At 35.9% G+C, this 25,330-nt stretch overlaps 1 protein-coding gene across 1 annotated transcript in view; it reads right to left on the bottom strand.

The window, feature by feature from the left end:
* grik2 (glutamate receptor, ionotropic, kainate 2) overlaps positions 1–25,330 on the bottom strand; it is a 257,567-nt gene that overhangs the window by 173,455 nt on the left and 58,782 nt on the right. The window contains exons 2-4 of the mRNA XM_065246360.2: positions 21,204–21,371; positions 17,317–17,574; positions 4,965–5,146 (exon numbers count right to left, since the gene is read on the bottom strand). Of these exons, the coding sequence (XP_065102432.1) occupies positions 4,965–5,146; positions 17,317–17,574; positions 21,204–21,371 (608 nt within the window). The remainder of the gene's footprint in view (positions 1–4,964; positions 5,147–17,316; positions 17,575–21,203; positions 21,372–25,330) is intronic.

The following is a 25,330-nucleotide window of genomic DNA, read 5'->3' as shown; positions in this document are numbered from 1 at the left end:
CTTAAATTAAGATGCTTTATATTGATGAGCAAAATGACCTAGGAAAATAAGTCTAGTTTTTAGACAAAAAATATAAATTTTAATCAAATTTGTGCTTAAAACAAGAAAAAAAAATTGCCAAAGGGGTAAGCAAAAAAATCTTGAAATTTTTTCTTAAACACTAAATTCAAGAAAAAATTGCTTTACACATTGGCAGATTTTTTTGCTTGTTTTATGCGCCAAATCACTTAAATTTGATATTTTTGGTCTAAAAACTAGACTTATTTTCTTGGGTCATTTTGCTCATCAAGAAAAAGCATCTTAATTTAAGAATTTTTAGATATTTTTACTGAAAACAAGACAAAAATACCAAGATTTTTTTTCTTAAAAATAATTTTTTGCAGTGTACAAACATTCTGTAATCGAAAACTTGTTTAAATTTAGATTAGATTACATCATATGTTATGAACAAACAACCCATTCTCATGAAGTGCGTATAAATAGCACACAGTGTGAAAAGTTGTTCAATACATACACCAAATTACAATTTGGGGTGCATATGATACGCAAGTCTTTCCTGTTCACTTAATCCTTACGACACGTCAGGATTTTATGTATTGGATTCTACAGGTTTTTTTTCTGTTCTTTAAACCATTTATTGCTTGGGTTTGGGGTTAGATTTGGGATTTGCTTTAGGATGTCATTTTTAAACTATGGTCGATTGGAGTTGGGGTTAGAATTGGGGTTTAGGTTAAAATGTCATTTTATTTAACAAAAGTTGTTCTAACCCCAAACCCAAGCAATAATGGTAAAAAAACATGAGAAACCAATACATAAAACAACATAAAAAGATGCGTCATATTAAAGGAATATTCAATTTTCTTAAAAGAAAAATCCATATAATTTACTCACCACCATGTCATCCAAAATGTTAATGTCTTTCTTTGTTCAGTCGAGAAGAAATTATGTTTTTTGAGGAAAACATTGCAGGATTTTTCTCATTTTAATGGACTTTAATAGAGCCCAACAATTAACACTTAACTCAACACTTAACAGTTTTTTTCAACGGAGTTTCAAAGGTCTATAAATGATCCCAAACGAGGCATAAAGGTCTTATCTAGCAAAACGATTGTCATTTTTGACAATAAAAATAACAAATATACACTTTTAAACCACAACTTCTCGTCTAAATCCAGTCCAGCGCGACCTAACGTAAATGCATAGTGACGTAGGGAGGTCACGTGTTACATATATAAAACGCACATTTGCGGACCATTGTAAACAATAAACTGACACAAAGACATTAATTAGTATCAGTTGACATACAACAACGTAGGAACGCTCCTCGTTCTCAACACTTGTAAACACTGGGGCGTAGTTTCGCGTTCGTCCTCTGTGACCTCTTGACGTCATGACGAATTGCGTGGGGTCACGTTGGCGCATCACGACCGGATTTAAACGAGAAGTTGTGCTTTAAAAGTGTATATTTGTTATTTTTATTGTCCCTATGCCTCGTTTGGGATCGTTTAGAGTCCTTTGAAACTCCGTTGAAAAAAACTGTTAAGTGTTGAGTTAAGTGTTAATTGTTGGTGTCTATTAAAGTCCATTAAAATGAGAAAAATCCTGCAATGTTTTCCTCAAAAAACATAATTTCTTCTTGACTGAACAAAGAAAGACATCAACATTTTGGATGACATGGTGGTGAGTAAATTATCTGGATTTTTCTTTTAAGAAAATGGAATATTCCTTTAAGTTAATGGGAAGGACTGGCATATCATATGAACACAAAACTGTGTGCTATTTATACGCAAATCATCAGAATGGGCTGGAACAAAAGGACTTAATCTGCTAAAACCACTGTTCTTCTAGGTCGCTTTACATCCCGATCATTATCTTATTGACTAACTACATACACACATACTGACTAACGGAGCATGTAAACTTCACTGTTGGATGGGTAATCAATGTAACCTATACACCTCAACGATTGTGTGCACATTCAACCCGGCACGTAGGATCAAAAGAGACTATTCATTCACAGGTCAAAAACAATGCATGTACTTTTCTCCTTCATGACATACAAAAGGATAAACCCACCATTTGAGCAAAGCTTGTGCTCATACTCAAATTCAATTTTGAAAACATAAAGACCAAAGCACAAATTTTTCTGTGTTAGATACCAAATAATGAAAAGTGTGTCAGAAAGTTTTAATTCACTGAACACTTTCTTGTCTCGTTAGCGTACAAGATTTTATCATGGCTGCAACATCAGGGCTGTTGTAATGTCATGTTACAATTGCCCACAAGCCCCAATGTTAGCACCTTGTTTGTCATATTTTCATATAAGAAAATGAACAGATTTCACTAAAATAGTACTTTAAAAATATAATAAATTTAATTTCTGTTAATATGTCTATCTTGAACCATAAATTATTAAAGTTTGGTTAAGGACTGTTGATAAATGTATTTGAGTAAAACATATATTTAAAGCATTAAAATATAGTTATCATTTTGAATAGCAAAAATAGAAACAGATTTTTGCTTTTTGAATGCACGATGCCTGACATTTTAAGGAATTTGAACCATATACAACAAAATTAAGTAAAATTATTAGATCCAGGAGTAAAGTGATTACTTTGAAGTAGGTTTTAAGATACAGTTTGTTTATAATGGCCCACATCAAGGGGGCAACACTATGACCTTACATTTAATTTAATATTATAGCATTGTTCTTATTAGTGAAAATATATCAATTGTATTAATAATTAGTCCACCCACATGTGTTTCTTTGTATTATAAGGTGACAAGTGTATTTCAAATAGTCTGTGAGTTATGAAGAAAAAAATGGTACAATTGCTCCATGGTCTCCCATAATACAATACTTAACTTAAAGATTAGAATATAAATTGCAATACACTAAATGACTATTGGCTAGACATACGAATATTTCACTTGACATGATGTGTGAGGACAATTGAGCTTTGATTTCCTCACAGAATAATAACAGGGTTGTCTTGCAATGTCTATAATGTGCACCACAAATACATAATGTATGTGGAGTACAAATCAAAACAAAGCGGTGAACAAATCTGAATATGTAACCAACAGTTAAAGAACATGATTTGGACAGCCACTAACAACAGTTTAAATATGAAGCAGAAGTTCCTGTATTATGCATTGTGTAAGTAAACTCTCACAGTCTTCTGATTATTTTTCAAATGGCTTTAGCAGGTTTTCTGACCTTTTTAACTCTAGAGGTATTGACACATTTTACTTAAATCAGAATTTAAGCTTCTACAATAAAAAGAGTACTGAAATTGTACACAATGAGACAACATGCTGCAACAGTAACTCATGCATGTGCAGGAGTTTTCAATAAAATGATGATAGCATTTGTTGTTTAAAAGTGAAAAAAATGTATGTCATGTAAAAGAAATCACCTGCAATAATCAGAATTAACTTGAAGTATCTTTAAAGTCGCCATAAAAATAAAAACTGTCATTTGTTTTGTAATATTGCGATTTTTTTTTTTTTTTTTACAAATGACTTTTCTGTCAGCTTTATTATAATTTTTTTTTATTTATGTGCCCTCATAATCTTTCATCAAAAATGCAAACCTCCTCCGCTCCTCAAAACATTCTCTCTTTATTTCCAGTCATATAGGTTGCGTTCCACTCCAGTTTTAGACACGCACTCGCTAACTTCCCTAAACACTTCACCTTCGGGGAATCCCTGTCTCCATTTGAAGTGTGTTCCACTTCATCAAGTGGACGAGGGAAGTTTATATGGACAGACACACACTTCCTCAGTTTTGACAGAGGGAGCGAGTCTACTTCATACAGTATGTACACTTCAGGCAGCTCCATATACCACAATGCAACACGATTGTGATGTCACTTCAGCAGCTCGTGCTTTGCACAGTTCAAATGATGAAGGGGAAAGTAGCTCGCACCTGTAAGTTAGGGCATTCCATCTGAACCCACTTCAAAGTTATCCATCAGTAGTGGGCACTCGTACAAAGTAAGCAATGACGTACATCCAAGTGAACGAGACTGAGGGAAGTTAGCGAGGGAAGGTCATAAAAAAGGAACTGGAATGCAGCCCCAGTATGGCAGGTGGGCGGAGTCCGGGAGAAGATCGCTGCTATTAGCAATTAGCAACACACCATTTTCACTCCGATATGTGGAAAATCAGGCAATCGATACTTCCGTTTCATGGCAAATTTAAAAATTGCAGCTTGTCAAGCAACAAACAAACTCAAACAAACTTTTTAACAGTAAAACTCAAAGACATAACATTACTGTTGCAGATAAGTTGGATGTTTTAGACATAACATTAAGTAGCCCTAGGAATCAATATATTGTTTTTTATTATAATTAAACATAAGTCTATCACTGGCCTACAGTCCGCAGCAATTCAGTTTGTCCATCAGTTTGAGAAGGGACTCATGAAAGACCCTTAAATTGCTCTAAAAAAAAAGTAAAGAAAATTCCTTACTATGAAATCTACAGGTCAGAAGCATGAGTTATTGCATTCATTTCTTCATAATTAATCACCCTGCATGAACACATCAAACTGACGGTGAGCATTCTTATGCATGCAGTGTCTGCTTCATTCAAATAACAATATGACGCATTTCAACTCTGTGTCTGTGGCAGTACTATACAGTATGTATGGAGTTTATTATTAAAACGGTAACATCCTATGGTAATTCGTATGACCAAATTTGAACGTTTTTGTATAATTTGCCTTTGTCCCTGTGGCATTGGGTTGGGGGTATCATTATGATTTGTCTACTAATTGTATGTTTCTGTATTATACACTTTGTACAAATAAATACGAATTGGCCATATAATTAAGTTGGTATGGTTTGAAGTATGTTTTTTTATTTCAAGTTGTGAGAAATTACTTCATTAAATGAATCATCATTCTTAGAAATATTTACATATTTTCAGTGTTCAAATGTAAGTGATGAAACTGCTCACCTGTTTAAGGATACCAGCGGCCATTTCATGACCACAGTCGAAAATCACATGAAATTCTTTTCCACGTTTCATCTCCTTAAGAAGCGGCTTGGCATCTTTTGTCTCTGCTGGCAGCTGCCGGATTTTTAATCGGATGTTGTAACGAGATGGAGCCTTGATGAGTTCCTGTAATCGAATCAGACCTGAAACGAGGGGTGGATGGGGAAAGAGAGAATATAAATAAGCTTATTACGTAATTAAAGGTATAATTTACCCCATAAAAATTAAAAAATGTCACAATTTACCCCTTAACACAAAATGAGTTTTCAAGGTGTAAGCTGTTTTACATTCAATGACCAATGACTTTGAGCTTCACAAAAGCAGAACAACACAGTCAAAATGGCACTAAGTTATTTGCTTTATTACAGATCATTTCAAATTTAGATCATAATGCAGTATGAAAAGCTTTCCTTTCATCTAGAATCTAAAATATAATTTACATGACGTATCTTGGTGTAATTTTATGTACTATATTGGAGATGTGTAAATTACATATAAATTATGTGTGTTTTATGTACTATATTGATTGTATGGAGAAGTATGAACACTGAGAAAAAGAAAATGAGGGTGGGTTACAATATTCTAGACTAATTTACTGGAAATTTGTAGGTATTTTACGTGCTGGCTTATACGTGTGAAGCATATAGTACAAAAACATATGATTATTAAAAAAACCTGCCCCAAACCCCAACATCACAGAGGCGAAAGCAAATTGTACAAAAATGTACGAATGTAGTCACACAAATTAATTCGATTAGCAACCTCGTAAAATACATACAAATTGCTATGAGATTGTGTTTAATATTCAACTGTAGATTAAAGGCATACAAAAAAGTATGTGAAATATAATGTGCATAATTTAATTTATTATGCAAGCTCTATTTTCAATGTTTATCCAGTATGATTCATATTCATGGTATCATGGTTTTCATTAAAAATAATTGTGACATATGGAAATAAATTCAGAATAGTTAGTTGTTCCTCATTATCACTTCTTCTGTTCTCTCTCTCTCAACTATTTCCCTGAGAAATGAATGTTGGACACACTGTGTGCTTCCTGTCAATAAAATGCCACCACATTCTTACTTTAAAAGGTCATCAGCTGAGAAAAGATCACTGAGCTGACCCCAAAATCCCATTGTCCTCATTTACTTCACATAATAGAGGACCTGAAGTGTTTTCTTAAAGCTGCTTAACTATATACTCCAAAAATTTATTTATCTGACCTCGTAATTCATCAGTAGACTGTGATGTTATGAGGACATTATTAAAACCAAGAAGAGCTGTCAATTTCACCAATACAGATTTTGTGCAGGTCAGTCGTAAAATGATGTTAAAGTGAAGCTTATATTATTCTTATAATTTATTTTTGTACATCCTCTGTTGTGTGTTTTGAAATGTTTTCAATGTTGTATTGATTTGTATATATTTGCTACCTATTTATGTAGTCAAGTTGACTGAAATCCGGACAGGACTTCAATGAATACTCAGTAGATCAATCCTCATGAATATTAAACATCTACAGTCCAGCAGAGTTTCATTATACACATTGCAAAACATACCTGAAGGAAAGTATTAAACCAACCCTTTCAATAATTACACTTAGGTCAAATGCCTAGACTTTCATTACTTTATCTCTATACTGAACCCTGCCAACCCTCTGTCTGTTAACTGTTCATTTAAAATGAGCAGTCTTCATTTTAAATATATTTTGCCCATTGATGAATGAGTCTCTTTTGTTTAATATAGGCCGGTCTAATACAGGGCCGGACCCTTGGGGGCCGGTGGATAAATGATTTTTTTTAATTGGCCAACAACCGGCCCATAAAGCAAGGACAGCGGCTCATTGGTTCATTTTCCATACTGACACCTGGCTGGCCCAATAATCTCTTAACAGGCTCCATCCCTTCCAGTGTGGACTGCATCCGACACAAGAAACAGAGGGTTTTTGAGTTTTTCTCTAAATAAAATGAACACAAACACACTGAAATGAAGATTTGCTGAACTTAAAGGTTAATATGTACACTTATGTGAAACTTTCAGAAGCAGAATAAGTTTGCACTTTAAAAAAAACGTTGTGCATATAGCGTTATTAAAGTTTGTTTACTCAGTAGTCCTCGAATAAACAACACAATTAATGTTGTTTCTAATTATGTGATAAAATCAGTTTTACCAAATACATAATGCAGTTTGCACCAATGAAATCAGTTTACAACAAAAAAAAATGTAACACCCATTTATTAACTTACAATTAAAACTTGTGCAACATCTTGCTAGGTCTGAGAGAAAGTCTTATGATTGACATCAAGATCATAATGCATGATGCCTTAACCTTGAATATTGGTTTAGTGTGGGTTAAGGGCACTGCACTGCCAGATTTAAGACATGGTAGTTTTTAAGTCATACATGTATGTGGACCAAGGCAGGCAGAGGCAGTGGATCCAAACACAAGTGGTCTTTATTAAAACATAAACAAGATAATCCAAAGATAAGACTGAAATTCAAAACCAAACCAGATACTTCAGAAGCAACGACTGACAAAAGTGGAAACACTAGGGCTATATAATATATATATATTGAGTAGATTCTACTCATGGTAAAAAGGAAACAAGACACACCTGGAAAACGATTAGACAAGGACCAATTGAGAAAAGAACTACACAGAACTACAAACATGGCAAACAAAGGCTGGTTCTCAATTCTAAGAACACAAAGAACAGACTTGCATTCTCATGAAGATTGGTCTTGCAAGGCGACCTTGGAAGAACGAACTCAGAAGGTTGCGAGAACACAGAACGCACTTGTGAGAATTGAGATGTGTGCGATCTTCCTGCTGGTCACGTGACCTCCCCAGATTTCAACGCGCAAGTCTGCACTCGATGCAACTTCGATATCAAGAACACATCCGGGTATTTTCACGCGTCCTCTGTACTTGCGTTCTTGATAATTGGAATTTAACTGTTAATGATGACGTAGAGCAAGGACACAAGGACGCATTGTCTAGCAATGTGTGTAAAGACTGCGAAAACACAAAGAATCTGCAATTTCAGAAAAATCTATTAGTAATCAGATTGGTGGCTGTATATGTTTATATACAGTAGCTTTATCATTGTTTGGTAGCTGGTAACTTCAAATAGTCAAAGCAAGAAGACTGTAGTATTGTTAAAGTTTTACCAATAGGTGATTTTCCAAGAAGGCGAACAATAGATTAGATCTGATTTACACAAAGCACATACAAGGCTCTGGTGCTAATTCCAGCCTACAGACGCATCTCAATCTCACCAAAGGAGTTTATAATGAGATAAGAGTATAGCCAGAGGCTGCTTACTTAACATAACACAAATGCTTACATCAAAAAGAACACCGTTTTCACCAAATGTCATATCTCTCAGTAAAGATCAGCATTCAGTTTGACGATAAAGCAGCACCTAATACAACAAGAGAAATATCAACCAAACACTTGACTAAGAGTTGTGAGAAGCTTGTGGCAGAGCTTTCAGGACATTACCGAGGGTCACAGGCCTGAGAAAGTCACTTGCATTTCCCAACCGAATACACTCAACCACCTCTATACAGCAGGAAATTATTTCTGCCAACACATTGCTGAGCCAGACAGTCATCCCCATGTGTCTTAGGTCTGTACCAATATACCAGCGATGACAAGAGAAATCACCTGTGGCCAGTCTGAATGACTACCTGCCCACAGTGTTGACCCCAATCATCATAAAGTGCTTCTTTATTAGAAGACTTTAGACATCAAGAGCAACCTCCCTAACACAATCACCCTGCTCCATTTACCATATCATTATTATTATTATATTTATTCAAATTAGGAGCGACAAAACCGAGATGAATAAGAATGAGATGGATTTGGTGTATGATGTTTTCTGGAAGCGAGTTCCTGATTGGTTGTGACTGTAATAGTGTGCGCAAGCAAATCAGTTGTGCAGGAATGTTGTTGTGTAGTACCCACTTAGTTTTATGGTTAGAAAAATGTCTGCTATACACCAACTGATTCACACTTAGGAATAAGAATTAAAACATGATTCACGAGTCATTTAGGGAGTTGCTGCACTGATACTGTGAATCACTAGCTTCGGTTCCATTACCCTTCAAATTGCGCTAATTGAAATAGCGAATTAAAAATTCACCCACTAAAAACACAGCAATTTTGCATAAATGCCCATATATCTGATCATTCTTTAAAGTGAAACTTTGTAGTTTTTCAACCTTCATAATATATTTTCAAGGCCCTTGTGATGGTTCATCGACTTAAAATAGGTTGAATGATATGTCCACCATAGCCTGACCGGGTCTGTATCGCTTTTACTCTTACTTTTAAACTTGGGGTTTCGGGTAGTAACCCAAGCACAAAAAGAACTACAAAAATCTGCTTTACGGCATACGTCACTTCCTCCACTTCCTCAAATTCGGACGTGAGAGCGCCACTATTTATTTTCCTGATATTTTTGTCATGGCCGAAGTAGCAACTAAGAAAACGAAACCCAAGGTTTTGTCGGAGGAGACCAGAAAGAGAAAATGGGAGAGTGACAGAATTAAAGGAAGGACGAGGATCAATATTGGGCCAGCGTTCGCTCGCTGGCGTGAACTAAAGGAGGAGGAGGGGTTTCTGGCCGATGCTGACTTGGCCATCACACTTTTGGACTAGTAAGTAATGTTATATTGCTTGCATATATAAGTCCTGTCTGGCGCCCGAACACTATTTTTTACGTGAATTTTACTGAAGGCTACTTGGAGAGTGTAGAGAGACACTTATATCATGTGACTCTGTGGCATCGTGGTGGTGTCATGGACCTACGACACGGGTGATCCGGGTTTGATTCCCCTTTAAGGCAATATTTTTTATATAAACTTTAACCAAGCGATCACCATTACAACTGGCTTGTAAACGTGAGCTACGCGATCTTTTGGCGTTTGAAAATAATAAAACCCATGAAATTATATTCATATGACATGCTGGAAGTCACACTTTGTGACCTAAAGAGTTGTCTTCCTCTTCCTTGCGACAGTGTTACGGCGCTTGTGGCCTCTAGGGGCGCTAGACGTAAATAAAATGTCTAACACCTCCTAGTGGCCAAAATGTTCCGCTCTGTGCCTTTAAATATGGCTCGGTATGTTTGGTTGGAGGACAAGACCTCCAAGAGGTGTGGTGGACCTTATATCACATAAGAAGAAACGACAAGTTTATGTTATAAAAATACTGCGAAAATGATTCAGGAGTCGACTTCACTGTTTGCTTTTGAGCCATTCTTGTGGTATTTTAATGTCATCCGCAATTCGGTCTGCACGGTAGCATATGATACACATACACCCGTCACCATTGTTTTTAGAATGACTTAATTGAAAATTAAGTTTTAGCAGCATGACATTGTTAACGAAAACGCTGTCATTTTGCAATGGTTTTTTGTCAACATTTAGAAAATATTGCTAAAGTTGGAAGCAAATGTGTAATGGAAACGCAGCTATTTACAGTGTGAATCTTTGTAAGCAGTGTATAAGTTACCGTTATGAGCGTTTCACACGATATACGGCAACCACGATTGTTTTTTCAATAGGAGATGTGCCGAAGCGGCAAAACGGGGGCAATTACAGAGGTGAAGTAGAGTTGGTCCACACGCCTGACTCACGCACCCAAAATTCTGTTCCTTCTGTTTGCTAGGCACTGTTTATGGCAGGCGCTGTTGAAGATAAACATATTTGCACTAAATGCTGCACAAAACGCTTCCACTACACGAGAAAAGCTGTAACCGCGCAGAGATTTCACCGCTTGCCGCGTACCGTGTGAAACGTCTACTAGGTTTTTTATTTTTAACAAGCTGTAATTAAGTTACCCTGACAAAATGTAAAATGAGCCTGGCTTCTGATTATTTAGCAATCATCAATGGCATTTCATATATGATGACAGAACATTAAAGAACTTCAAAACAAATGATTTTTGCTGCTTACTGTCAACACAATCTCTGAAAGTTTTCAAAGTCACAGAATGTTTTCATAGTACATCAAGGTCTTTTATCTAAAAAGATAAAGAGAAACCTGATTTATTCATATGCCGTGTGGGCAGACGGCTCCATCGATCAGCTGATGATGGCATCCTGTTGTATGTCTATGATGTTTCATCAGCCATAGCACAAAACATGCAGACGTGAAACAGTTAAGAACTATTGAAGGGCAATTATTTCAACTCTTAAACATGAGTAATGACTTTTAACTTACAGGCCTGGTTTCACAGAAAAGTTAAATAAGTTAAATCCAGATGTTTAAGCATCTTTTATAAACATGTCTTAGAAAAAGACGTTACTGGTGTGTATCTTAAGACAAATCAATGGCACTGGCATACTGATTTGTGTCCAAGTTATTTTCAGTTGAGACAGCTCAAGCATGTGTGTTAGTGTAGGAGTAGCCTTAAGCCTTGTCTGTGAAATCGTGGGGATATTGAAGCAAAAATGTTTTCACATTCTCTCTGGTATTGTATACATACTGTAGCCTTGGTGATCATTGACTTTGCATGCAATTAGAAAATCTCTTTGACAACTAAAATTATTTGTGTGAGTCTCTTGCTTTGTCGGAAACCTTGTACTGTAACAATACTGTACATACTGCATTAGTACCTACAGTACTACTTGAGAGGATTCCAGAGAATGCATTCAAGCACCAAAGCGTCCACTACATTTTTCTTCACATTGTTGACAGGGCAGCCTGAGTTAGAAACAGGTGATTCTGACCCCTGCTATATTTTTTTGGATCTAGCATGAATATTTCCGGCAGCGTTCTCTGATTTGTTACTTAGATTTGAGTGAACTAACATTCAGCCAATCACCGAGCGATTCATCTCTTGGGCATGTCTGCATATGAGCTTTGCATTCTTCGTTCACTTTGTTATTAGGCCGTCTGGGATAAAATGCACCCCAGAAAAAAGCAAAGGACGATTATATACTTTTTTCAAGCACACACTGTAAGTATAACTGAAATATTGTAAATATCATAAAATATCTTTATTTCATAAAAATAAAGTATAGATGGTCTCACATTGGTTTCAAAGTAAAAGTAATTTTAACATGATTCCACAAAAATATGTTCCTGTAAGCTATCATGGCATGTTCCTAAAATTGCCACTAGGGTGCTGTAAAATGCCAATTGGTATTTTATTTAGAATGTATTATTATGAACATCAGCTTTGGGTCGCATCACCATAAAGCTGTCCCCCCACTTTTTAAAATGCCACTGAAGGGGACCCACAGTGTATGTAGATAAAAACGGCTCATTATAAGATAATAAAAACAATACAGGTCATTATGTGAGGTCTTTATACACCAATGATAATATTCTTATGTAGATTATATTGCATTTCTGTCAAAAGATCCTTCTTAAAGTTACACAATGCATCTTTAAAATCGCTCTCATGGTACTGCGATGTCACACGTTCATTGTTCTGCATGGCGGTGCATGAAGTCAAGCAAGCCTTTTATAGAAGAGAGCTGATTAGTTTCATATGGCGTTTTGTATATAGAAAGACAACAAAAACATTTTGGGAGAGGGTCACCTTTATGTCCTTTGTTGTGATACTATAATTTATAAATGCCTTATTAAATGAAATCACAATGAAATCACGAGGAATACATTTGTTGATACCTAAATCACATAAAAAGCAGCCGGTTCATATTTCTGGTATTTTTATTTATATTCACTGTTTGAATTTGGCAGCTCCTCAGCTTGCTCCATCGAATGCACAATTAAAAATCTATCCGGAAGTAGTAAGTCATCCGGGTACATTTCACATATAGATTTTGAATACAATGAATTTGGGACATAATGCTCTTGTACTAATGAAACAATTGTGAAAAGCGCTATATAAATAAAATTAAATTGCTCACCTTGCATACAGATTTTCGCCTATATTTTAAAGAATGGAGGAGGTGGTTTTACTCTTATCTGCACAAATGATCTGTATTGATATACATTTTAAAACTGTTTGTTGATTTGTAAGATATAGATTTATATTTAATAAGCTCAAACATTTATTAACATTTATTAACCCCCCCCCGAGTATGCAACATAATGGTCTGTAAATATTCGTAGAGAGGATTCATCACTCAAGTGTTCCCTGCCAAAGTCGGCCTTGTAATCCTCCGTGGTTTTTGGTCTTCTTCCAGACAGTGCTGCAATGAGTCAGTGATATGAGATGAATGTGGCTTTCCTTTGGCATTATTCAGAAAGAAGAGGAAAGGCTGGACCCTCAATTGATGCTCTGGGCTCCAGACACGAAGATCAAGGTTAATGTAGCATTTACTGTAGGTGCTTATTTATATGGGACTACATTTGTATAGCAAACTGATCAAGATTAAAATCAGGTCACACATTTCAATACACACGCCAAAATGGAAAGTCATTACACTCTGAAGTACCGCCTAAACCTCCGCTTCCTTCATTAATATTATTCTAAGATCTGAGAGGACCTTTAATGACTTCATCATTTGATGAGAAAATCCTCTGTCCTAAGGTCTAGATGTCCGAGATTGAATTTCTGGTTTCTTAAAATGTTTTAATATAAAATCATGTTTAAAAGACTGCAAATGTCCACGATGCAATTTGTGCACAAGTAATATCAGCAGACATAATTGCAAAATGAATCCCTTTCGCTGTCGATCAATGATCAGACTAAACCCATTCCATGGGTTGCATGGGTTCCTGTAGCTCAGTGGGAGGTCATGGGCTCGATTCCAAAGGAACACACATGATCAAATTAAATTGATAGCTTGAAATGCACTATAAATTGCTTTGTATTTAAGCATCTGCTTAATACACGAGTGTAAAGCCAATGTCATGAAGCTTAAACAAGCAAATGCTCTGAAAGCACCACAATTATGGCTTACTTATATATGTAGACGGTTTCATCGGACACATATATGCGCGTCTGGCCCAAACTTTACTTCCGGTTTCAGTTTTTTTTTAATGGTCTGACTAGTTGCTAAACTGAGCTCTTGAATAAATACCTCGTCGAAAATAACAAATGGTTTGGTTTCTTAGGTAATCTATGTGTTGTTTATTTTGCTTTTTATATAAATATACTTTGTTTAAAGTACTTTGTTGTTATTTATTCTTAGCGGCGTTTACCGAAAGTTACGTGTTGACCACGAAAGCCGCCTGTTTATGTTGTTACTGCTGAAACCGTCTATAGCTGTATATGCATAATCTCTGCAGAAAGCTATCACTTTATCACAAATGTTGTCCATCACATTATTACTGTCATGTATCTTTAAGCACATACTGTAAGAGGTCTAAAAGTCTTTTAGAAGTATGAATTATTATTTTGGTATTAGTAAAACTGGCAGATTGAAAGCAGCAGTTATCAAAGCAATTAGATGACAATGCTTTAACATGATGTTTTTTCAAAAAACACAACACCGCGGTTGTCTAAACAATCCTGTGAGCAATATTAAATTATACAGTACAGGGCGTAAAAACACTCATCCAGAATAAACTCAAAGTGATCTCTTCAATGACAGACATAAACTAAAATCCACCGTACATTGTTTTGATAATATGGGATCCTTAAAGTTTCTTTGTAATAACATGATATATGCTCATGAATTAGAAAGAAGTGCATGTTAATGATTGGTATGAACATCACAGCTAATGAAGATGATTTGTTAGGAAGTGTTCTGTTATATTCTTCATTTATTAATGCAATAAAATCTTGGTCTTTGAATGACACGCATAGTCTAGTATTGTTTTTCCCCTGAGATGTAATATAATTTAGGAGCATTTGTTCGCTGCAGAGCGGCCACACATTACTTGGCCTGTGTTAGTTGGCTTTGAAATGCCACATATCAAAGAAGCGATTGTTAGAGCTCTTTTATAGCCGACACATCCTGCTAATAGAGCTAATTTTACTTGCCTTTATACTTGTTATTAAGCTGTCTTATGCTTTCATTTTATGATGTTTAATGTTTTAACATTACTGTCCTTTATCAGCGTATGGCATGCGTAGCATGCTTTGTGTACTTCGGCTCATTTCTAGCACAGCCGTGGAGTGTTGACAGAGCTTTGTGTCTGTCGCTGCCATTACAGAGCCGAGCCATTAAGGAACGGCATTACGGCTATTGATTTGCTTGTTTGCATTCATTCATGAAGTTGTAGAGACTCCAGTCATTCTGAACAGGCCTGAGGAGAACAGAGACGGGCTTTACTTCATCCTCCTGTCCGTTCGGCTCAGACTTTAGCTCAGTCTTTGCCCATTTCTGCAGTCTAATTGAAAATGATTAAACAAACGCTTGGAATTGGTTTAATTACATCATAGATTTTAGTTGTAATGGTTTGTTGGCAGCTTTGCCACATCATCCAACGCTTATTCTGATTCTAGTCAGTTTATTCCTATTTCCTTTGACAGAAATAAAATCATGATGGCAAGAGTTTATTAACATTACCATGAACAACAGCAGTTTACAGGGAATTTTAAGTCTTTGGTAATGTTAGTTATTATTACCAATTCAGTCGTTCATTGTTTGTTCATGTTCATACATGTGCTTTAACAGATATAATATTTGATTTAAAAAATGTATTAGTATTATATAGGGCGGTTTCCCAGACAGGGTTTATATTAATCCAGGACCAGGCCTTAGTTATTTTAGTAGTTTTATATAGTAGTTTTTACAAACAAACCTTACAGAAAACAATACTGGGGCACATTCAGTCTCACACCGGTGCCCAACGTTTTGCTATGGTTTCCGGGTTGAACGACATGTTTCCTGGAAACGGTGTGCAACAGTGTGCAACAGGTTTAATAGTGTGTCAGAAATGTCGGCCCAATCAGCGGCAAGACATATATAAACCACGCAGTAGTAAAGAGACAGCTCGCTCAACGGGTTCAAGTTGGAATTTTTTCTTTCTTTCATTCTGGATGGCAAGGTCAGTGACGGACACTGAGGGTATTTTACAGTATTAAACACACATTTATAACGATTTCATCAGGCTTCAGAAACATTTAAAAAAGAACACAAAGAATGGCCTCTCAGCTACCGTAGTTGCACCTCTTGTGTCATCACAACAGGGTGTTCAACACTTCACCGTTTCTGTTTAATAAACGTTGTGCAGTGTTTTGTCGGGGCTGAACGCAGCCCTGGTGTGCATTTTTGAGACAAACCAATGGCATTGATATATGTTAACTCTTTCCCACGTCATTGACGAGTTATCTCATCAATTAAGAGAAAACATTTGCATAAACAAAAACGTGTTCCTGATAAATTTTTTATGGTTATCTGTAATACCGCGATTCTCCACTAGATGGCACTTAGCACTTACCCCATTTATAAAAAACTTAAGCAAAAAGCTATTTACTCATTTTAAACTGTGTATGTTTAGATAATTGTTCTGAATCTGATCTCTAACAAAATTCCTTTATTTCAGATTTTTTTTTATTGAGAAAAATACCCATATTTGAGAGTTTAAAGCAGAGAAAAAAAATGTAGATAGGATGCAAAGATTTTTTTCCCGTTGTTGTTTGAAAGCTGAGGGTCTGTTTTTTCATTTGATATATTTGTATTTTTATATATTTTTAGAAGAAAATTTTCATGGACAGCATTTTGTGAAATGCTGTAGAAATGTTCCTTGTTAGTTCACGCTAAATTGTAAAGTGTAGGCAAATAATTTTTCAATCGGTTCACTTTTTAACATAAATATAATTCATTCGGTTACCACAAACATTGCTCCGGTGCTTATTTTAAAGACATTTAAAATGTCAGATGTGCTGTTTACAGAAAAATAATCAACACCCATGGAACATTTCTCAGCCAATCAGAATAAAACATGGCCAACAGGCCTGTGGTATAACTGGGAATAACAAATCTGCAAATGTTGGCCAATCAGAAGCAAGCATTACAACGAGCCATGTAATAAACAATACTAAAACATAAATAGCTACAATGTTAAGTTTTAACGTCCGTAAGAAACACAATGCCTGTATACCATCACAGAATATATATATGTGTGTGTGTGTGTGTGTGTAGTAGTGTGAATAAAGCTAAGCGTATGCTTTGGGAAATCTGGCAGCGAGTCCACTAGTTGGCACGTTTGCTCCCGAGGCGACCTCTGGCATATGGCATATGTACCCCTGACTGCGCTTGTACTTGCTGCCTACTGCTCTAACAGAGTCTGTCAAACAGGGCGGTTCGACCATACCGGAGACCAGATGGAAACCGGGGAACGGTGCATGGTCCAGGCCAAAGGGTCAGGCTGCCTAAAGACTGCTGGAGAATTAACACGGCACCGTATGAACGCTAAACCACTGAGCTCTCACCTGTGCTGTCGTCGTACACCACAGTGACCGTTTTCCACTTGAAGAAGTGGACCAGGTCTAAAATGGCTCTGCTGAGAGAGGAGAAGTCCGGGTAGAGGCTGACGTAGAAAGAGTCGCGGTTATCCGACACCTGGTGCTTCCACTTGGTCTGGATGTGCGGCACCCCCAGAGCGTTACAGATGGACTGCACCGCATTGGCTGAAGAACTGTGGGAGGGGCCAAAGATGGCTGCCACGCCCAGAGACAGCTGGTCACACGCTGGAGAGATAAACATTATAAAATCAAACAAGACGTAATGTGATGATCTGATTTAAAGCATTTTTGTTTCGTTAATGATGTAGACGTAAAAATTGAATGGTTTGTAACGATTGCAAAACATTACAGGTATATGATAACAAAAATAATATTTAAGAGCAGTTCAAATAAATCTGACAGATTGATCCAAACTGTCTGAACATTCCATAAAAATATTATAATATAATTATAATATTATACATATATTTAAATTAAACTCAAGTATTTTAAGGGATCTTTTTTTAGATATTAGTGAATATGGACGTTCTTTTTAAAATCTAATATTCAGTTTGAGTAGAAACACCAGAGCTCATTACTGTAGACCTTGGGTCAACATACACTTATATACAGTATGTCCAAAATAAAAATAATTAATAAAAAAAGAATGCATACTGGTACATTGCTAACAATGAGCTTTAAATGTATTTAGTTTAATGGGCCATAGTTTTTCTGGTAAAGTCCCAGTGTTTTAATAGCATGAGAGAGTAAGAGCAGAGTTACAGTGACAGTGGTTGATGAAGTGTATAATCATTAGAAGAGATTTCAGATGTTTCCCCTGTGTATAAATGACGGATGATAGCAGTCTGATAAACCTGTCTCATGAGTATCAGTAGTTCACTGAATCACTTCTTCTGACTCATTACAGATAACCAATCAATTATTTCTGTTTATAAACCAGACGCTTACCGAGATCTCACTGTGCTTAAATGAATTCAATCGCTTTCTCATGTATGGTGTGTGTGTTTAAGGATTCATTCCCTGCATAGGCGTCATGCCCATTCACACTGAGGGGGCATGTGCCCGCTTGGATTTTTGATCCAAATGGATTCTGCATGCAACCTCAAAATCAATGAAGCATCTTTTCATCTGTTTAATACTTTGTTTAATAGGCAAAATATCTTCTGTTCACTCTGAGATTTTCGCTGAATTAATAACATGCTTCATTCTGGACGCGATGAATCATTAATGAATTCCAGTCGCAACAGAACAGCGCCGGTGCCATCATTGTGCACGGTCGCAGACACGTTGCTGCTGGTGCTGTATTTTGTTATCTGATCAAATAAAAAATGCCATCACAAACACTCGCAACACTTTCAAAACAGCAGCTACAGCAATATTCAGTTTAACCTGCTTGTGTACAAAGATGATGGTTCAAAGTCCGTTTCTTAATGTTTATATCTAGATTCATCCCTAGAGGGGGCACGAATGTTCATGTGCTCTGACTCTGAGGTCAAATATATCATTCAAAAATGTGTTCCTCTAATAGCTATATTATATAAATGTTTTAATAGGCTATTTTTTAAGTTGCATGCTTTCAATGCAATTAAATTTTGAAATAAACAAAAAATATGTTTCTTTTATTCCATGTTTTTGCAGTGTTGATCATTAAAGCCAATCACAGACATGACCGATGAGCGCACCAACAGCCCTATTCGAACTGGATTCATTTTACGGGGGACCTCTGAGAAAATCGTGCTTCTCAGAGGTCCTCTGTGTGTTTAGTCCCTTCGAATCGCCCATGTCTGTTTTTTTCTGATGACCTCCGTAAAAATTCTAGAGCGATTTACCTTCTGTTTTACGCTGAAATCAGAAGTCCTCTAATAAATTTTATCCTGTTCAAATGTGAATGTCTGTGTTTGTCAGCCATATCTTTTGAAACGCGGTTATTTTCATGTTTTGGACAACGTGATCTGTAAGGTTTCACCTACGCACATATATTGTACGTCCTGAGTCCCATTCATTCAAATATGGATTTTTTTATTCAGCAGAATAAAATAATTTAAACAAGACAAGCTGAATATCATACACTGTCCACTTTAATATCAGTATAAGGTAAGAAACTCAATCTTATTATGTTCCACTCCAGAATGGTAATGTTAATTAATAAAGATAATAAATTGTTATTAATCATTATTTCTTAATTTCTTTGGGTTTATTATAAGCAGCCAGTTATATAAAATACGTTATATAAAATAAGTTATTTTGATTTGTTAAAATGAATTACATGTTCTCTAATAATTTACATTTAAAGCAAAATATCAAACATTACAAACACGCGTATCCAGAGCACATGATCTTCCTCAACCCCCAATCGCAAAAAAAACAGACATTACCATCTTTGGAATAGCCTGAGAATTTTAGTACCGTCCGAATCATTACTTAAAATCGCAGACATCGTGGGGGACTCACTGAAACTCAAACGTAGTTTGGAAAACTAATCCCGTCCGAATAGTGCTAAAGTAACATATTTTTCCCCTAGTTTTTCATTAATGTTTAAAATAGCAATTTAATTAAAGTGATAGTTCACCCCAAAATGAAAATAATGTCATTAATGACTCACCCTCATGTCGTTCCAAACTTGTAAGACCTCCGTTCATCTTCAGCACACAGTTTAAGATGTTTTAGATTCAGTCCGAGAGCTTGTTGACCCTCCATTGAAAATCTACGTACGGTATGCTGTCCATGTCCAGAAAGGTAATAAAAACATCATCAAAGTAGTCCATGTGACATCAGTGGGTCAGTTATGATGTGTTGAAGCATCAAAAATACATTTTTTCCAAAAATTACGAGTTTATTCAGCATTGTTTTCTCTTCCGCGTCTGCTGTGAAGCACATGCGCGAGACTAAGGTCACGTGACTGCAGTGACGCGGATGACATCCATGCGGCTGACGTGTTATCTGGTGTGCCCCAGCTGGTTTTTTTTGTGCACCCGGGCTTCGTTTACAGTCTGAGGGAGACGCACGCTGTAAGTTTAAAAAAAAAAAACGCATGAACATGTCTGAGGATAACACGTCATCCGCGTCACTGCAGTCACGTGACTTTAGTCTCAGGCATGCGCTTCACAACAGACGCGGAAGAGAAGACAATGCTGATTAAAGTCGTCATTTTTGTTATTTTTGGACCAAAATGTATTTTCGATGCTTCAACACATTCTAACTGACCCACATGGACTACTTTGATGATGTTTTTATTACCTTTCTGGGCATGGACAGTATACCGTACATAGATTTTCAACTCAGACTAAAACATATTAAACTGTGTTCCGAAGATGAACGGAGGTCTTACGAGTTTGGAACAACATAAGGATGAGTCATTAATTAATTATTTTCAGTTTTGTGTGAACTATCCCTATTTCCTTTTTGTCTGTGCAGTCCACAAGAATATGGCCTATAAAAGGCTTTAATGTATGATATTAAAGGAACAGTATTTAAGAAATGTATATCAATTAATCATTAAATGGCCCTGATATGTCACTAGACATTAAGAAATTATTTTCATTTCAAATACTTATATCACTGACAACATTGGTATAACCAGGATATTGTCATTTAAAAAGTGGAGTTGCAGCCCTCAACTGATGTTTATGTTGTCGTTTTGTGTATTGGCCACCAGTTGTGTGATTGCAGTACCAGTTTTAGCCACATGTTTTGTGATTGCAATACCAGTTTTGGCCACAATCCTACATAATGTTCCTTTAATGCACGTTTATATTATGATTACAATATGAAGTGTGCACACCTAAAAAAATTTGGTGCATGATGTCCTCTGATCTAATAAGATCTTACTAAAACACAAACGAAAGAGACTTTACCTTTTCTGGAGGCTTCAAAACTGTCATGAATGTTAATCCTTTGGATGTCATATGTGAGTGTGGTGTTTGGCAGTAAGGTTCTGTTCCTGTTGATTGTATTTAAAGCAAACTTAAAGGCAAGTTCTTCAGCACCGGATGGCCCACTCTCGATGGATTCAAATATCCCCCCTAAAAATAAAGAAAAAACAATTCAGTCTACTCAATTATATATAAAGTTAGTTAATTAACACAACTATTCTTAGATTACATAATGATAGATCATTCAGTCAACTTATGTTTATTCAAATGAATGAAATATATGCAGTAGATGAAACGCTGATATTTATATAATGCAAATATCTTTACGCATTTGTCAGGCTTGCTACAGTACATACAGTAAGAGCTTTTCTTTTGTGAATGTGCTTGACAGGCTGTAGATGAATGGATGCCTTTAGTGTTGGGGACTGATGTGTTCTGATTGGCTGGAGAATCAATCAATCAAGCCCTAGGGAGCAGTGAAGCACAGCGTGGAGAGATTGAAGTGTTTTGCTTGGGTCAGTCAGCAGTTTGCCCCTGTTGACTCACCATATGTCAGACTAGAGCTCAACTCCATGTTTTACTTACACACACTGGAGACTCCATCATTTAAATCATCCCTCAAAACAATTCACACACACACACACATACACCACTTACTGTACTGCTGTACTGTATTTAAACTAGACTGAATGACATTTTTATTATGGCTAATATCATCAATACTGTTGTTAATATTGTGGAAAGGTTTATACCAACATTCCTTTTTTGTCTATTACTGCTTTTACTGCATCTTTTTAAAGAAATCATCCAGTCCTCGCTGTGACTTCAATCTGTACCAGATTGTCAACAGTACAAATAAAAGCAAATGACATTAAATATATCCGAGATGAAATGAGTTTTTAGTACAAATCCCTGCAGGTGTCTTAAAGCATTACTGCAGATAAATAGATCTGCTTACACTCCATTATTCTTTCACAAAAGAATAAAAAAATACTTTAGTTATATATCTACAGATCTTCCTCATCCCTACAACCAATCTTATGAGAAATCTACAGAAATGAATGAGTGCCTAAGATGTCACTGTGTGCCTTTTTCTTTTAAACATTCAACATTTTTTCATAGCTATTTGCTAAAACATATCTTCTGTATAAACATGTGTAAGGGTTAGTGAATGACATCCTCTATAACAAACAGATATTGGACAGGTAATGAAAAAACTGCCCATCAGTCATTTGCTGTCTCATATGATGTCTCTCAGTGATGAACTGAAGCATAATGAATCACTTCTTTACAGAAAAATATCAATGTCTTCCATTGTGACCACATTTAAACCAAACCCATACCCGTCAATATAAAACTTTAACAATTTAATCATCATATAGTATGCCTATATCTCTTTTCCATATCCCCTTGTTTTGTTTGTCTGTTAAGTGAGACCAGGGTCACATTTTGCTCCAGTAAATATTCCTTTTCATTACATCTTCAAAGTCTACATTTATGTTATAGTTGACTCCTGCTGTAAGATCAATGTAAAGCAATAAATAACTCTTCTCTTCATTTGTCCTGGTGTGCTGTGTAGCTGCTTTATAAGCCCGTGCTAGAGCCGCAGTGATGGGTACAGGCTCATTTCGGTTAGGCACTTGTCTGGTGAACAATGCAGTGCACCTCCCTGCTCGCTCGATAGCGCTCTCTGAAGCTGTGATATATTTATCACACAGCGCTACATAATCAATGACACTACAATACATTCATTTCTGCATCCATTGGAACATTTACTTACACCAGCAGAGACGACACGAGTGAAGTTTGATAGCAGTGAGACTCTCATTTATCATCTTATTTGATCAATCACTGTGAATGAATTGCCTTCTGAAGTGAGCAATTTACAAATTAAAAGCCTGGACAACGACATAAATTGTATATATTGTACATACGTTACATTACATATATGATATATTATTACTCCGCTCACTAGTAGGGATTACTTAGCCGCTGTACTATACTTTGTTGTCCTATTATTTTTCTGTTTTTTTCATGTAAATGAAATTTTTGGAAAAATGAAAACTACATAAATAAAATTAAATTAAATATAACATTATTGTATAACACTATTGGGCGATTTCCCGGACAGGGATTAGATTAGTCCTAGACTAAAATAAATGTAAGAGCTGTCCAAACTGAAAACAACTTGCACTGACATATCTTAAACACATAAGTGTCCTTTGTTTTGCCTCAAAATGCACACAAGTTTTTAGTAAGGCATGTTTGTTAAAACTAGATATATTTAATAATTCCCCGGCAGTCATTTTTTGAAAAATTGCCCGCCAGCATTTTTTGTGATTTTCACAAAATGCCTATATTCAGAAAAATATATAAACATACAAATATATATCAAATGAAAGAACAGACCCTCTGCTTTTAAACAAACAAACTTTTATTCTATCTATATTTTTTTCTCTGCATATATATACTCTTAAATATGGGTATTTTTTTTCTTTTTGCAAAAAACTGAAATAATTGCATTTTTGTGAAGGAATTTTGTTAGAGATCAGATTCAGAACGATTATCAAAACATACATAAGAGTTTAAAATTTAGTAAATAAAGTTTTGGCTTCAGTTTTTTCATAAATTGGGTGAGTGGATAATTTAGTGGATAATTGCTGTATTGCAGGTTAACTTAAAAATTTATCAAAAACATGTCTTTTTTATGCAAATTTTTTCTCTTAATTTACGAGATAACTCGTCAATGGCAGGGAAAGAGTTAAACTTAGGCCTAGTCCTGGTTTAAGCTAATCGCTGTCTTGGAAACCACCCCTTTATTTTATATATAGTAGCAATTTCCCTATTGACTAGACTGTGAAATTGGTATTTGTACCTTTATGCAACAACGGCATGTAAAAAAGAGACGTTTATTATCATGCATGAAACATTTTTAACGATGATGTGTCCACAAGAATTTATTATAAATTTGAAATAAAGGACAGCTGATTCCTCTCTAAATAAATGTCTTTGTGAATCTATTTATGCACTTATATTGTACTGCATTACTTCACTCGCCTCTTTCATAAGTAACTTTGATGAGTATTATTGGCTGTACCATAGATTATTAACACTGCCAAAACAGCCTTGTTTGCTATTTGCCCTCTCATGCGCTGGTAAAAGTAAGCCGCGTTGATCTCCAGAATTCAGAAGAGCTTTATCTTAGAAGGCATAAGAGGATTTTGGAGTGAAACAGATGATTGGAGTCAAATCTCATCTGCATAAATGTTGATTTATAGTGGGCACTTTAATGTCTTGCAGAAATGTGCTGAGAAATGATAACAGAAGGTCTGCTGGAGGAGCAATGACATGCTTACAGCAGGAATACTGCTTGTCTTAAAACTGCAGAAGCCCATTGACATGATGAGAAATCTATACTGTAAAACATCAGACATTAAACTGTAGCTGGAAATCATTATATAGAAAAATAAATACATTTTATAGGCCAGGACACCTCAAATTCATGTATCAACTTTATAAAATTGCTTCAATGAGAAATACAATCAGAACTGTGTTTAATATCCCGGCCTGGTGTGTGATGGGATTTTGTTCGTTTCTCATTCATAAAGTCTGTGTGTGTCATGAACGACTATAGAGAGATCTGAAGAAGAGCTCTAAAAAATTTCAAGGAGAAGAGGGAAGACATGCAGAGAGAAATTAATTACAATCCAGTTTTGGCTTGATGCAGCAGAGCAGAGCTTATTTATGTGGAAAATAAGGTGCTTCGCTGGGATTTTCACTCCTCACTGGTGACAGTTTGATGGCTATCAGTGTCAGATTATCAGCCTAGCATATCGAGATGCGTAGTACAGGGAAACGGGCTTGTAGGACACGTTTCATCTTTATCAAGTCTTGAGCTGTGATGCAGAAGACAGAACGCATAGACTCGAGATAGGGAGAGGATTGTGTGCTCTCTACACACCATACCTGTATGAAAGAGATCTTCTGACATTGTTAAAGAAAAATGAAAAATAAAACCAAATTAACATTATTGAAAATTGTATTTTCTGCATTTTCAATATAATGAAATGGGGAATATGTAATGGGGTCCCTATTAATTTGAAGAAAAA

This window comes from Paramisgurnus dabryanus, chromosome 13 (genome assembly GCF_030506205.2).
Source record: "Paramisgurnus dabryanus chromosome 13, PD_genome_1.1, whole genome shotgun sequence".
Lineage (NCBI taxonomy): Eukaryota > Metazoa > Chordata > Actinopteri > Cypriniformes > Cobitidae > Paramisgurnus > Paramisgurnus dabryanus.
This window is presented reverse-complemented; position numbering and strand designations above follow the sequence as displayed.